General features: G+C 42.8%; 2 protein-coding genes across 2 annotated transcripts in view; both read left to right on the top strand.

Annotated features, from left to right (window-relative positions):
• The window catches only part of LOC139663413 (fatty acid CoA ligase Acsl3-like), a 35,098-nt gene extending 25,634 nt beyond the window's left edge, over positions 1-9,464 (top strand). Inside the window, exons 10-16 of the mRNA XM_071542070.1 lie at positions 2,184-2,323; positions 2,776-2,948; positions 4,327-4,401; positions 5,039-5,230; positions 6,279-6,393; positions 7,123-7,280; positions 7,375-9,464. Of these exons, the coding sequence (XP_071398171.1) occupies positions 2,184-2,323; positions 2,776-2,948; positions 4,327-4,401; positions 5,039-5,230; positions 6,279-6,393; positions 7,123-7,280; positions 7,375-7,532 (1,011 nt within the window). The 3' untranslated portion in view covers positions 7,533-9,464. The remainder of the gene's footprint in view (positions 1-2,183; positions 2,324-2,775; positions 2,949-4,326; positions 4,402-5,038; positions 5,231-6,278; positions 6,394-7,122; positions 7,281-7,374) is intronic.
• A 1,474-nt stretch (positions 9,465-10,938) lies between these two features.
• On the top strand, positions 10,939-13,292 carry kcne4 (potassium voltage-gated channel, Isk-related family, member 4). Its single transcript, XM_071542078.1, has 2 exons — positions 10,939-10,998; positions 11,738-13,292. The coding sequence occupies exon 2, from the start codon at positions 11,776-11,778 to the stop codon at positions 12,319-12,321; it is 546 nt and encodes a 181-aa protein (XP_071398179.1). The 5' UTR covers positions 10,939-10,998; positions 11,738-11,775; the 3' UTR covers positions 12,322-13,292.
• The last annotated feature ends 1,033 nt before the right edge of the window (positions 13,293-14,325 follow it).

The raw sequence follows: 14,325 nt of genomic DNA, 5'->3' as shown, positions 1-14,325 counted from the left end.
CAGACTGTTCTCTCCACTACAGTCCCTTTGACAATACGAAACCATGACACTAAGTCAAGTCACGCAGACCTACAGCTGGGTTGGGGCCAGACATGATACCAATTCATCCCATTCCCATCCTATTCCCATCACCAATTCACCTAACCCTAACCCTAACCCATTCATCCCAGTTCATCCAGTTCATCCCTGACCTTTGCAGTCTCCTGCAAAGAGAAACCTGAGAAAACAAATAACAGTCCCGCAAGGAATTTGTAATCAATGCAATTAAAAATTAATGCAAATTCAACTGATCTCCAAAATATTCTCTATTCTTGCAATTTTGCATAATAAACAAAAAATTTCCCACATGAAATGATAATCAACCATCAATCAGTTTGTAATTTTGGCCAGTCATTGCACTTTTTCAACATAAAATGGTCCAATCAGACCAGACACCAACGAACTATGTCTACCTTGGTCTTCTTCTACAACCAATGACTCAATGGAGGAGGACTCAATCCACAATGAGTTGGACTTTCATATGTGAGTTTTGTTCACTGCTATAGATGGAAGAAGCAGATTGTGCATTCCTTTAACCTGCACTACAGTTTCCATTTATCCTAAGCCTTTGGTTTGCATATTGTTAGTCACAAGAGCATAAAGTCTACCTCAAACATAAATGGTCACTTTTTTAATGAAACTACAGTTTTATAATCATGGAACATATTCAGATGGACTGATTTATTTGGTGCTTACAGTGCTGATGTTGAGTTGAACTATGCACCAACCATATACATTTCCTTTTTTATAACGCTGAGTCCATGTTTTTATTTCTGTTAAGGAAATTATAAATGCATATTGAAGTATTTCCAGTTTCTTTGATATGCAGTATGTGTATTATCACAGAAAGTGATTTTATATGACTCTTTCTTACTAGGAGGTAGTTCTTAAAATCCCATTTTTGGCACCCCACACATTTTTGGTATTTCTTAAGTACCATTTTTTCTTGACTCACAATTTTTACCATTTCCTGCAGTTTTTCTGGAAAAAAGCACCCCCATCTCTGTAAATTGCGTCACAGTTATTGAAAAAAACGTCAAAATATATTTTTTTTGACAATAATCACAAAATACCCGAGAGGGACTGAAACTATCTTGACATTGTTTCCCTCGAATCCTCTATCAATCCCTTCTGGAAATGGAGTCACCGTTTGCCTTGTCTGCTGTGCCCAGGGACTCACTCTAGGCATATTGCTTTCTGGTGTAGTTGGTCATTTGTTGTGCCTTTGGGCGTATTGGTGTTATATAACCGAACTGTAAGAACACATGTGTTGCACATTGGACACATCCAAGTTTGGTATTCTTGTATTCTGTTCTTTTAAGAGTTTATGAGCTCTGGCTTCCATCAATTTAACCTTTAGTTGTTTTATTACTTGTAAGCAAATATGGTGCTCAATGCTTTGACTGCTAAATAAAAATCCTCCATCTTGTGAGGTAGGGCCATGGTAAATACATACAGCTCTGGGACCACAGACCTACCTGGAACTTCCAATAGTCTGCCTTTCAGCTTTCTTACTGTCCCAGTAAAAAGAAAAATAGGCTTAACTTAAGTTTGTGTGATATCACTGTTCTATGATTGATTGTTGATCAGTTAGATCTAGTTAGGCTCTTTCCATTGAGACATGCTTGATGAAGGTCTGCAAACCAGCCCTAAATATAACACGATATACCAAACATCCTTGGTTTGGACCTGGATTGTGCATCTGTGCTGCAGAACCAGTAATCTGGCTGTTGTATTTGGAGTGGAGACATTGATGCCTTGGTCTTATCTGGATCCATACCAATGACTGGACCCTCCACATTGAGGTCTCAGAGCTCTGTCTGGGCCCAGTACAAAGCCCCATATTAGGAGCTGTAATAGCTATGCAACTATGCAGCATGGACAATGGTATCTTTTAGCTGGGCAGACCGCATATGTACAGAAACAGAACTTACTGACGAATATGTTCCATCTTATCTCCCCTACTTTCTGACTGTCTCTTCCTCTACATCTTTCTTACTCTTATTCCTCTTTCTCTCCCCTCATCCCCTCTTTTTCTCTCTCCATCTCTCTTTCACCTCTAAATCTATCTCACCCATTCTCTCTCTTCTGTTTCTATTGGCTTGCTCTTTTCCTCGATGTCTCCCCTCCCTCCCCTTCGGCAGGAGATCATGGATCGTATCTATAAGAATGTGATGACCAAGGTGGAGGAGATGAGCTGCGTCCAGCGAACGCTGTTTACTCTGGCGTACAACTACAAACTAGAGCAGCTCGCCAAAGGATACAGCACGCCTCTATGTGACAAGTAGGCAGCATAAGTGGATGAATACAAAAACACACACACACACATAAACGTGATTGCGCTCATATCCTTGATTACAGATACTACACGTACACAAACATCACACACCGTGGTCCTCTTCCAACACATAAGCTGGTTAAGCCTACATCGTCCTACTGTGTAAATATAAATGTTTTTTCCATATTGAAGCTGCAATATGAAACTTTTTTCACATGAAAATAACAATAAATAAATAGGATATATTATACATTATGTGTCATTATCAGTTTTCATGTTATATCAGTGATATACATCCTAAATTATACACACATATATATTACATGAATTCTGTGTACCATATCCTATATTACACATTAAATATATACATTGTACATTATCTGTACAATTACAATTCCATATATATACACATACACATACATATATTAAGCTACCCCCCCTTCCCTCCCTCCATCCAGGCTGGTGTTCAGGAAGGTGCGCTCCCTGCTGGGCGGTCGGACGCGGGTGCTGTTGTCGGGCGGCGCGCCCCTCTCCGCCGCCACCCAGCGCTTCATGAATGTGTGTCTGTGCTGTCCGGTGGGACAGGGCTACGGCCTGACGGAGACCTGCGGCGCCGGAACCATCAGCGAGCGTAAGCGGGGTTGGGGGGCAAACAGTGGCCAACTCTGACACACTTTTGATGCGGTTTCCAGTCTTTTTTTCCCAATGTTTCTGCTGCAGAAAGGCAAGAAGAAGGGAAAAACACACAAGAAGCTGGGTGCATGGCTGGATTTGGCCATGGATGTCCATTTGGCCACTGTTATGTTTATTCATTACACTACTTCAGGGAAACCAAATAGCATTGATGTCTAATGTTCTTGTCATCCTTTTGCTCGATAATGTCAATAGTGGGAATATTCCCAGCCAGAGAAAGCAAACTTTACTGCCATTTCTCATCTAAGCTGCTGTAGCTCAATGTGAAAGGACAGTGAGTCATTATGAGGAAAAACAATCAGATGGAAGATGGGGTGGGATATAGCTTTTGGGTAATTCAACATCAATCTGATATTTAGGGGTGATATCAACAACTTATTTTTTGATTGGTAACTGATTGGTAAATTGAAATTGTAATTTGTTACAATAGCCTACTTGTTAATGGGAAAATGAATACTTTACAGAGTAACTGAGGGAAGTTACTGAGGGAAGGAACGAGTTCCTGCAACATGGAAGCAAAGATAAAAGCACTTTTTTTTACATGAGGGGATGGGAGAGGAAAATGGTTAGAAGATGGATTGAACGTGGGAGGGAGTAGGCTGTCTGCTTTGAAAAGGAGGGTAGAGAGTTATGGAAAAACAAACATCAACAAGTCATTGTACAGTATGAACTCCAGTCAGCATCAGCTACTTAGCCTGCCGTGAAGCTGTCACATCACTGTTCAGTATGAAAATTTGTATGTTGCTTTGCAAAATATAAACCAAAAATTGGAGGCATTCCTAAATGCCGAAGCCTTGATGATTTGAAACTGGCACGCAAAGGATTTGAACACAAAAGCAATCCTAATATTTTCTGTTACCACTGCCTTACGTAAACAGAGAAATGAAAAATGTGTTTTTTTTCCTCTTAATTTGCGTAAAAGCATGCCACTCATATCTCTGGTGGTGATGGGTGTCTACATAATCTGTTCTGAACTATGCGGCTGATGTTTTGACTTTCATTGCCAGCACAATTGTGAAATAATGGAAATATTCCCAGCCTTTCCCAGGCAGACTAAACCAACATAGTGGCCCGCTGCCCGTCACTCTCCACTGCGGTCATTTGAACAGAAAAACACTGTTTTGTGGACATTCCTTTGGGATGGGGTTACCATGGCGAGGGAGGAAGTGAGGTCCGGTTGCCATAGTGATAAATCAAGCTAGTGTGCTTCTTAATCATGTTTGTGTGTGTGTGTGTGTGTGTGTGTGTGTGTGTGTGTGTGTGTGTGTGTGTGTGTGTGTGCGTGTGCGTGTGCGTGTGTGTGTCTTTTGTTCCAGTGTGGGATTACAGCACTGGGAGAGTGGGAGGGCCACTGGTTTGCTCTGAGATCAAGCTCAAGGACTGGGTGGAGGGTGAGTGAGACAGAGAGAAGAGCCACACACACACACACACACACACACACTTCATTACTAATTTATACACTCACACTGTGTCACACTGAGTCACAGAGATGTGCATCAGCCTTTCTTTCTTTCTTGTCTTCTCACGTACTTGCAAGCGCACACAAACACTTTAGTCAGTTTTCTAATCCATCCACCATTATTTCCACTATAGCTAATGAGAATGTTAGACAGCATTAAAACAGTGAGATCACTCCTTCTCATTATCAGCAGCAGCAGCAGCAGCAGTCACCCCATATCCTTGTAAGGAAATCACACCACTTTTCTCCATTCTTTAACAGCTTTGTCTTTTCCATCTTTTACGTCACGCATCATGATTCATTTTTATTATGCTCTGTTAAATCTTAAGACCTATCATGATGCAGTTTTATTGCTCGATTGTAACTTGTTGGACAGGCACAGAATTTAAAGTGAACATGCTGTCAGTTCTTTATCTCCACAGAGTGATAATGCAGGAGAAACAGGAGAAATGAAGATGAGATAGTATACAGTATTTACTATGACCATCTGCACCATATTGACTCTATTCTGTTGCAATCTATTCAAATTTCCACTTGTTATGCACTAATAAGTTGAACCCTACTCTCAGGTGGTTACCGTAGCACCGACAAGCCCCACCCGCGAGGAGAGATTCTGGTTGGCGGACCCAACGTCACCATGGGATACTATAAGAACGAGGCTAAAAAACAGGACGACTTCTTCGTCGACGAGAACGGCCAGCGGTGGTTCTGCACAGGAGACATCGGAGAGTTTCACGAAGACGGATGCCTCAAGATTATCGGTGAGGAGAGGTGGACGGAGGGATGAATGGATGGACGGAGGCATAGGTGTAAATGGCTGGTGGGTGTGTGAATTAGAGGATGCACGGGTGGGTTGGAAGGTGGATGGATGGATTGACGAGGTGTGTGAATGGATGGATGGACAGATTAACAACTAGAGGGCTGTGAAAAAGTGTCTGCCCCGTTTCACTGCCTTTTCACACATTTTTCATTTTATTTTAGTGGGAGTCTGATAGGGAAATGGCACCAAGATGTGTGCACAAGTTAATCAAACATGCAGTCTCCAGGTGTAAAATGTAATCACCCCCCCACCCCCTCTCCCATCTCCTCAAATTTTCAAAATTGAATTGCATGGACATTAGAGACAGCTCGTTAAATACGTTGGGTTAAGAAGTCTCAAGTTTATTTTCCATTTACATAAAAATGCATTGGAATTCTTGTTCACGAGCTTCACAATTCACATTCAGGCAAAAAACACATAGGAGACAGGGTAAAAAACAACAAGGACACATAAGCAACAATCTCCACTCATCCAGTCAGAAACTCAAACTTCATCAACAGAAAACCCAAGGAAAAAGCACTGTTTGATTGGCAGGTGATCTCTGGGAAGTGCAGAGCAGAAGCACCACAGCAATGAGCGCTGAGCACCAAAGATGGAGGCAAAATAAAAACAAGGATCTGATCAAACTTAATGCTACTATGAAAGCACAAATTATCAACATAGTGCCCCAGATTCCTGGACTTCTGCCAACCTCCCTGCTCCACTTCCATCCATCACTCTGCCAAGCCTTCTCCCAGAAACCTTTTAACGAATCAGATTCACCTCACTTCCCAGAATTACTCCCCACTTCTGTTTACATGAGCCAGCCAGAACCCCCAACTTCTCTGTTTTATCTACATCAGATTGGTCAGACGTACACAGTTGAATGGAAAATGGGTCCGTCCTGTAGTTTCCCCTCCTCCTTTTGAAGATACACACACACACTCACGCTCAAAGATATGCACGTACGCACACATTGTGACGGCTTGTTTTCTCTTCTGTGTGTCCAGATCGTAAGAAAGACTTGGTGAAGCTGCAGGCAGGAGAGTACGTTTCCCTGGGGAAAGTGGAGGCCATGTTGAAGAATTGCCCTCTGGTCGACAACATCTGTGCCTACGCCAATAGGTCTGTGTGCGCGTGTGTGTGTGTGTGCGTGTACCTTAGGGTGGGGACGCACTACATGACCTTTAGGGTGATTATAGCCATCCCAACTGATTGTCAAGATGGGACCAATTCAACACTAGTTTGGGGCTGCTGTACAGATGATCTTATAATGTGTTAAGGACTTTCTTGCCTCCTGATCCAGTCAATACCATCGCAAGTATTTCAGTGACTCAAATCTGAAGCGATACCGGCAACAGCCAATGAGAGTTGTGCAGGAGAAAAGGAAAGATGTGGAAAGAAAAATGCTCCACGTCCATGCTTCGTTTGGTTCTGTTTTCGTAAGATTTGTGGGTTACATGGCATTAGAGTTCAGCTGGTGTGTAATCCCTAAATCCAACTTTTTTTGTCAAGTGTGTGTGCCTCAACGACGCAGGATGAAAGAATGGGCGATTGCCAGGCACTAAGTGTGTGATGTCCAGTCTTTTCACAGTCTGTTTAGGAATGTAGTGCGTCCACAGCCTTATAAGGGTAAATATCTCCCTTGGCCAGGCGCTGATGAATGTATTGTTTCCTGCAGAGTCTCCTCCTCGCTCTGTTGTCCATGCATGCACGTGTGTGTGTGTGTGTGTGTGTGTGTGTGTCTCATGACATCACCTTATTTGGCACAATGCTAGAATACACGCAAAGGCCGACGTCAATTAATAAGTCTATGTTCTGTCTGTCTTTCTCTCTGACATCACGTCTCTGCAGCGACGAGACCTACGTGATTGGCTTCGTTGTGCCCAATCAGAAGCAGCTGCAGGCCCTGGCCGACCAGTACCGCATCCGCGGCTCATGGGAGGAGCTGTGCAACACCAAGGCCATGGAGGAGCTGGTCCTCAAGGTCATCACGGAGGCAGCTCTGGCAGGTGAGAAGAGGTCAAAGGTCAAAACGACCTATGAAATGGCCCATGAAGTTCCTTACCCGTTTTCATTTGTGTTGTCGTCTTCTTTCCGCTGCAGCCCAGCTAGAGCGGTTCGAGATCCCCCGCAAGATCCGCCTGAGCCCAGAGCCGTGGACCCCCGAGACGGGCTTAGTGACCGACGCCTTCAAGCTCAAGCGCAAGGAGCTGAGAACACACTACCAGGACGACATTGAGAGAATGTACGGTGGGAAGTAGCAAGCGAAGACCCACCGCAGCATATTTCATCGTCCAAGCACAGACCAACACTTGACTTACTGGATTACTCCCCCCCCCTCCCCTCCCCGTCCAAAAAAAAAGCCAGAATGACTTGAATCTTTGGTACATCTTAATTCTCCTAAGACCAAAAACATGATACTAGAGGTAATGAGATGGAGAGACCAGAGAAAAGAGGCCGAGTTGCAATGTTCCCCTTTACTGTGCACGCGTTGACTAATTCCATCTCAGAAGCAGCTTTTACTTGAACTTCTAATAGATGGATATTGGTCAGCTTTGAAGACGGGTATAAAAAAGTGCTTAAAAGGAGACGTGATGAAGGAAAACAATATAAAATGTCCCTGTCCAGTGCTGCCTTTCCTTTTTCTCATCCAGGTGTGTGAAGAGATCTTTATTGTTCCAGATGTGAGTTATGAAACAGAGCGTGTTTAATCAAGTTGTCTGTTGAACTCTTGTCTGAGTGCCAAAGCAGAAGCTCAGGTTGGGGGAACAGGCTTGTCTTGTTACTTTTGTTTGGCCATCAACCTTACTTGTGTTGAATCAGCTAACCCATGTTAACACACTCCAGATAGGTTATGTCAAAGAAATCTCTCAATTTGTTATCGGATGATCTGCTTTCCTTCGGTTCATTTTCATTCTCTATCCTACATCCTTTTGCCTTTGAGGTTTCAAATTCCTCCTCCCAATCCTGAGGCCTCCTATTGGTTTATTTCTCATTTCACAGCCGAGTTCTGCTTAGCGACTAGTTGTGTTTCCTGCAGGTCAGGAAACGGTTAGTTTTTCTGTGTCTTTTTTGTTCAGTTGTTTTGAGTTCTGCGAAGGGTTTATTTTGTTCCCCACCCACAGTCAGGCTTTGACTCCCAAGCCCGCGGGACGTCTCTCCCATCAGCAGATCTGATACCAAAAGCACAAAGTCATTTGAGGGCAAATGAGAAGAGGCTGGTAAAACGCTGAGGTCATATCTGGCCCAATGAAGCTCGTCTTGTCATGAAATTGAAGATGTTGTTCTTATATAGGACAATGCCAATAATTGCACCTAATACTTATAAAGGTAGAAATAATGATGCACTGTTGTTTAATCTATTCATTTTTCCTACAGTGGTAGAGTATATTTTTCTACACACTGTGCAGAACACAGTGTGCACGTACCGAAATGCACATTTGTAGTAATCATTGCCATACTTGATCAAAAAAAAAAAAAAAAAACATTGTGCAATATGAAAATGTAACATTTCTATCCAAATAAGGCAGTTGGTTACAGATAGAAAGACAAACAAAACTATCTCAGTGTCCTGGTTGAAAAATTAGCACACTTTTACAAGTGCGGCCGCTGTGTGTACGGCTAACATTAATTCTAAAGGATTGTCATCACTCATTTATAGCCTTGTTGCTATTTTAGTCCTCCGCATGTATATGACTGAGTGCGTGCTTGAGAAAGACTCACCATCTCCGGCACAAACATGGCTCCAGCATCCCTCACAATGTGACACCTGTTGCCTTTTCTCGTGATTCTGAGTCAGTTCAGTCTAACCACTTCTGCGATATTCCAAACAAAACTTCACAGCCACGGACGACAGCGTTTTTCTCGACGGTGTGCGTCGAGCCGTTACCCCAGAAATGACGGGCCTTTTCTAATCCCTGAATGATTTTGTGTTGATGGTTCTCCTCGACTGTAAATACGTGTTTGTGCGTGTGTCTGTGTGTGTGGAGCTGTGATGACTGCAGAAAGCAAATGTATAGTCTCTATTTTAACTCTATTTAAGCTTTATTATCATAGACCAGTTCTGGAGCTCCTCTCCCTCTCTATGTGGGGAACCTGCCTTGTAACATAAGTGCATCCAACTGTAGCCTATTTATTTGTAATTTGCCTTGGAAAATGATCAAATGAAGTAAATAAAGATTGTGTTTGGTCTACATAGGCTGTATTTTATTGTTTTAGAGGAACACATTCATTATTCCTGCCACACTCACCCAATCTAAAGAATTCATTTGAAACTATAAAGAGCTATATTTCAAAGTGTCTGAGTGTATTGAACATATTAGCACCTCATTCTATCATTGAAATTGATGCCTATATGTGATTGATGCCAAAAAAGACGGATGATGGCACATTTACATCTGGACCGCCCAGCTGAGGCAGGAACAAACTGAACAAACTCACACTAGACTGATTCACTAATATCAGCACCTGCTCCAATTCAACACTTAATGCTCACCATTCATTACAGTTTTGAGGCTCAAATTCCCAGTGTTGACAACCTTTCACTTGGCTGTGTCTGATGAAAAAAGGAGGAGTGCAGTTCGACTATCAAACCAATTCAATCATTTGGAGATACAATTTTCAAAGGAAAAAAAATCCATCCTTAAAGTAAAAAAAATCTTGAACACAGTCTTAATAAGTAATAAAACCTGGAGCTGTTCCATTGAAAATGAACTGGAGATAAATTTTATGTTTGAGCTTTTACATCTAAATGAGCTTTGTTTCGTTGTAGTCCTACCAATTATGAATCTGTGCGTATATTCCTGTTCCAACCATCACTGTGTCCACAGAGTTGGTCTCACATCTGCTGTCAGAGTCATATTGGCTCTATAATGCCTTGCTTTGGGACAGACTTCATCATGTTACTAAATGTAGACTGAAGTGCCCAATATCTCAGGAATAGCAAGAATTCTGGTGAAGCTGACATTTCCCTTCAGCAAGGAAGTTAATTTGCAAGGGAACTGAAATATCTCAGGAGAGGAGATAAGGAGATCCTCGTGTCGGACAGGATACTACAGAAGCCCTGGGAGGTCTTGGTGGAAAAAAACTGTGACAAGATGGTGGAAAATAAAATGATAAACACTACTAGTCAAAAGTTTGCACACATGCATTTTTCTATATTTTTACTATTTTTCACATTTCACACATGGAACACATATGGAATTATGCAGTGACCAGAAAAGTGTTAAACAAATCAAAACTATCTTATATTTTAGATTCTTTAAAGTAGCCGCCCTTTGCCTTGATGGAAAGGCAAAGGCTTTGGAAAGAAATTCATACATAGGCATCGACTTCACTGTTTATATTGTCTAAGAAACTAATTCCAAGCATTTAAGCATAAGCCTTTAGATCAAAATGGCTTTAAGATCATGAAAAACTTTTTTCAGTTTCTCCCCACAACTGGTTTCCTGCTAGTCTCCTTGGGGATCCCTTAGTAGTAAAGTATCTGTAAAGCATCTATAGACATAGACTGATTCCTTAAAACCCCCTCAGGGCTTCCGTAGGATACTCCTCATCTTACAATAATTTATTTCCTCGACCGTAGAGGCCCCATCACGTGATTCATGACACCCCCTGGGTCTCTGTATAAATATGCACATCATTTAGCAGTGCTGTTAAACTCCAGCAGAGCATACAGGAGGATACAAGCCACATAGAAGTTCACATGACCCCTAGCTATTCAATCTGGTGAGTTCACCATTTACCAACACTATACCTAATGTAACTTTTAATACTGCATATATTTGTTATTATTGGTTTATAACACAAGAAGGCAATTATTGTGTGATGTAGACATTTAGTAACTTATTCTAAAACTACAGGAATTTGAACTGTTTTCTTTCTTTCTTTATTTATTGAAGTACAGAAACACCAGTAGGTCTATACATGAAATACATACAACTTTCCTAGAAATAGGCATAGCATGATTACAAGAAAACTTTAAAGGAAAGACAAAAATGCATCAACTTCACTTTCTTATAGGAAGAGTGCAGGAAGGCATTCATATATTGGTCAATATCCTTATTGAGAATGTTTTTATCTGTAAAATGGCATTTGTAAATAGGAAATTCAGGGGCTTCAATTGAATAACTACTAAGTTTTGGCAAACTCTGCATCTAATGCAATTTAGCGCCAAAACATCCAAACCAAACTTATATATCAACTATACATTTCTGAAGACAAGTCGACAATTTTGAACTCTTGAATTTTTCCATAATAGTAGGAACTTTCTGCAGATGTGGTCGATAATGATTCTGCACACGTCCATCCAAACTTTCCTTAACAACTTTAATAAAAGCAATACTGTAAACCGTGGAAATGCGTGCGTAAAGCATGCGTAATGCGAGTGTAAAGCATGCGTAAAGCGTGCGTAAACTTAAAAAAAAAAATCCTCATGCTTAAGGTTATACTTCTTTCTCTTTTTCAGCAAACTGTCAAGGTCCTCCTCGTAGGCTGCACTGAAAGATGGAGCACCCAGAAAACTCCACAGCATCCAAAAGTCTCTTCCTGCACACACAAACCGCCGGGGAGTCCCAAACGGACAAAGGCGACGGGAACGCATACCTGTACATTTTAATAGTCATGTCTTTCTACGGAGTCTTCCTCTGTGGTATAATGCTGGGCTACTTCCGCTCCAAGAGGCGGGAGAAGAGGAGGTTCAACGTGTTCACGCGCCTGGTGCACGAGGAGGAGCAGCGGGAGTGGGGCGCGCTGCCGAAGAAGCACAGCCTCACCTTTCCCGCCGCCGTCTCCGGCCTGCGCGCGGTGCAGGTGTCCCTGCCGTTCTGCGGTGACCACGGTAACCACTGCGGACTCTACCGCTACGAGGGCGCGCTCCCGTCACCGCTGGCGTGCGGGCTGTGCACGGAGCAGAGCAGCGTCAGCTCCCTGTGCTCCTCCGCGGACACGCGCTTCGCCATCGAGGAGGAGGAGTCGGACAGCGGCACCGCGGAGGGGCCGGAGGAGAACCTGAAGGGAGGCTCCGACAACAGCAGCGACGACTCGGCCTGACCCCCGCCCGGGAGGACTGTGTCCCTCCGCGGCCAAAGGAGGAGAGAGGGTGACCTGGAGTTTAGACCAGGAGGTTCTCGACCAAACTTGCCTTATCCATCATACTGTATCAATTAAATGTCTTGGAACAAAGTTAGGCGATGGCTTGTGACTGACAAGATTATTATTTGGTCAATGTTATAAGTTACTGCACTTATTGGTCACCAAACTATCGGTTTAGACACTAGTCCTGAGTGCTGATGTGAATTTTCTGTCTAGATTGGGTGTGGATGGATTTCTAGCAACAGTTGCTTGATCTTTGCTCTCCATTTTAATGAACTATAGGATCAATTTTGGACTCAAGTGCCACCCATACCTTCCCATACCCAATAGCTGCCTGTGGTCATGGCATGGACCCCCAAATAGACACACATTAGGCCACCATTTGATACGATTTTGCCCATGGACCCCCATATGGGAAGATTTTTGTTGTTCATTTAGTATTTATAGCTGTCTACACTCTAGATAGGGAGATAACAGTGGTGAGAGTGAAACCGATGATTACTATAGTCATTCTTATCCATCCTATAGTTGGGATGACTTCTAGTGAATGACATTGTAGTGAAATTAAATGATTCCTCATCTTTCTTTGGACCCCTGGAGTCTCCTCAAGGACCCCCGGGGGCCTCCACGCCCCACTTTGAGAACCACTGGTTCAGGCTGACGACTCTAAATCACTCTGAGAAGGCTTGGCTATTGGACTTTACCTGAACTTGACTGCTCTTGCCGCCCGGTCTTGAGTTTTGAAACGTACCTGGAACCCACTTGAAAGATTGTCTAGGCTTGTTTGTCTGCAACTAAACCTTAACTTGTTGTAGCTTCATGATCTACACACTGCGCACTGTTCATATACAGTCAATGTAGGTTTACTTGATGGAAGTAATGCACTGTACATATTGTTTGTTACTTTTCACTCTGTAAGGCTTAATTTAAGACCGACTGTCTCCTGTGTTTCAGAGAAATAAATGCTTATAAAGTGATGCAAGTTGTACTTTTCCCACTTTGGAGTTCTTTGTTGCACTATATTGTTTCACCAGTGGAGGGCAGTCTTGTAGTGCTTACAATTTAGAGCTGATGCGAACAGATTAAGAAGATGAAAGGGAGATGGAACAAAAGGGAAAGAGTGACTATTATTATCTCGTTATTTTTAGAGGCAGCCTACTTTAGATCATTAGAATAATGCAGAATAGGCCAGTCATAACTCATTCAGCTGCACCGATGCACCAGAAATCTACTTTTTTAATTCATATCCCCAGCTAAATCTCTCTCTCTCTCACACACACACACACACACACACACACGCACATAAAGCAAGTTTAATGTCCCAGTTATACCAATATGCTATTATGATTAAAAGTGTCTACATGATGACTCTCAAACTTTAGGATCCTGGAACAGAAACCCATTTTGGCTCAGAACCGCATCAAAGAAAACAGAACTTCTTAGTTTATTCTCTAACTGATATATCAGAATATACTCATTCATTGTGAATCATTTGGCTGTGTGTGAGTGTGTGTGTGTGTGTGTGTGGTCAACGACCCCCAGGGGGGATCCTGGACTCCATTAGGAGAACCACCAGACTGGATTATGACATGTCTGTATTAAATGACGATGGACAATAGGCAAATCTACAATACACAACCACTGATGCTGCTCTCTCCACCTTGACTGACGAGTCTCTTGTCTCTCTCTGAAGATGAAAAACAAAACCCTGGGAAACAAGCCAGGAGGCAGGCAACGTCAGTCTTTTTATCCCTCTAAGGCCACGCTCTTTTATGTTGCCTCTGTGCTGCGTCACTACCCCCCCCCCCCCACACACACACACACACACACACACAGAGGCTATCAGTGGCGCTGCAGGCCCTCCGCCTCACAACTCACTATAATGACAGCCTGCCACACCAACATAGGCGACAATAACAGCCGCAGGGAATACGCATAGATTTTATGACGTGTGTATTGACA

This window comes from Centroberyx affinis, unplaced genomic scaffold (assembly GCF_046629955.1).
Source record: "Centroberyx affinis isolate AG114_WGS23_722 - 3 ecotype Tasmania unplaced genomic scaffold, CSIRO-AGI_Caff_v1 ptg004008l_1, whole genome shotgun sequence".
Taxonomy (NCBI): domain Eukaryota; kingdom Metazoa; phylum Chordata; class Actinopteri; order Beryciformes; family Berycidae; genus Centroberyx; species Centroberyx affinis.
The sequence above is the reverse complement of the archived record's forward strand: the minus strand, read 5'-3'. Positions and strand labels throughout refer to the sequence as shown.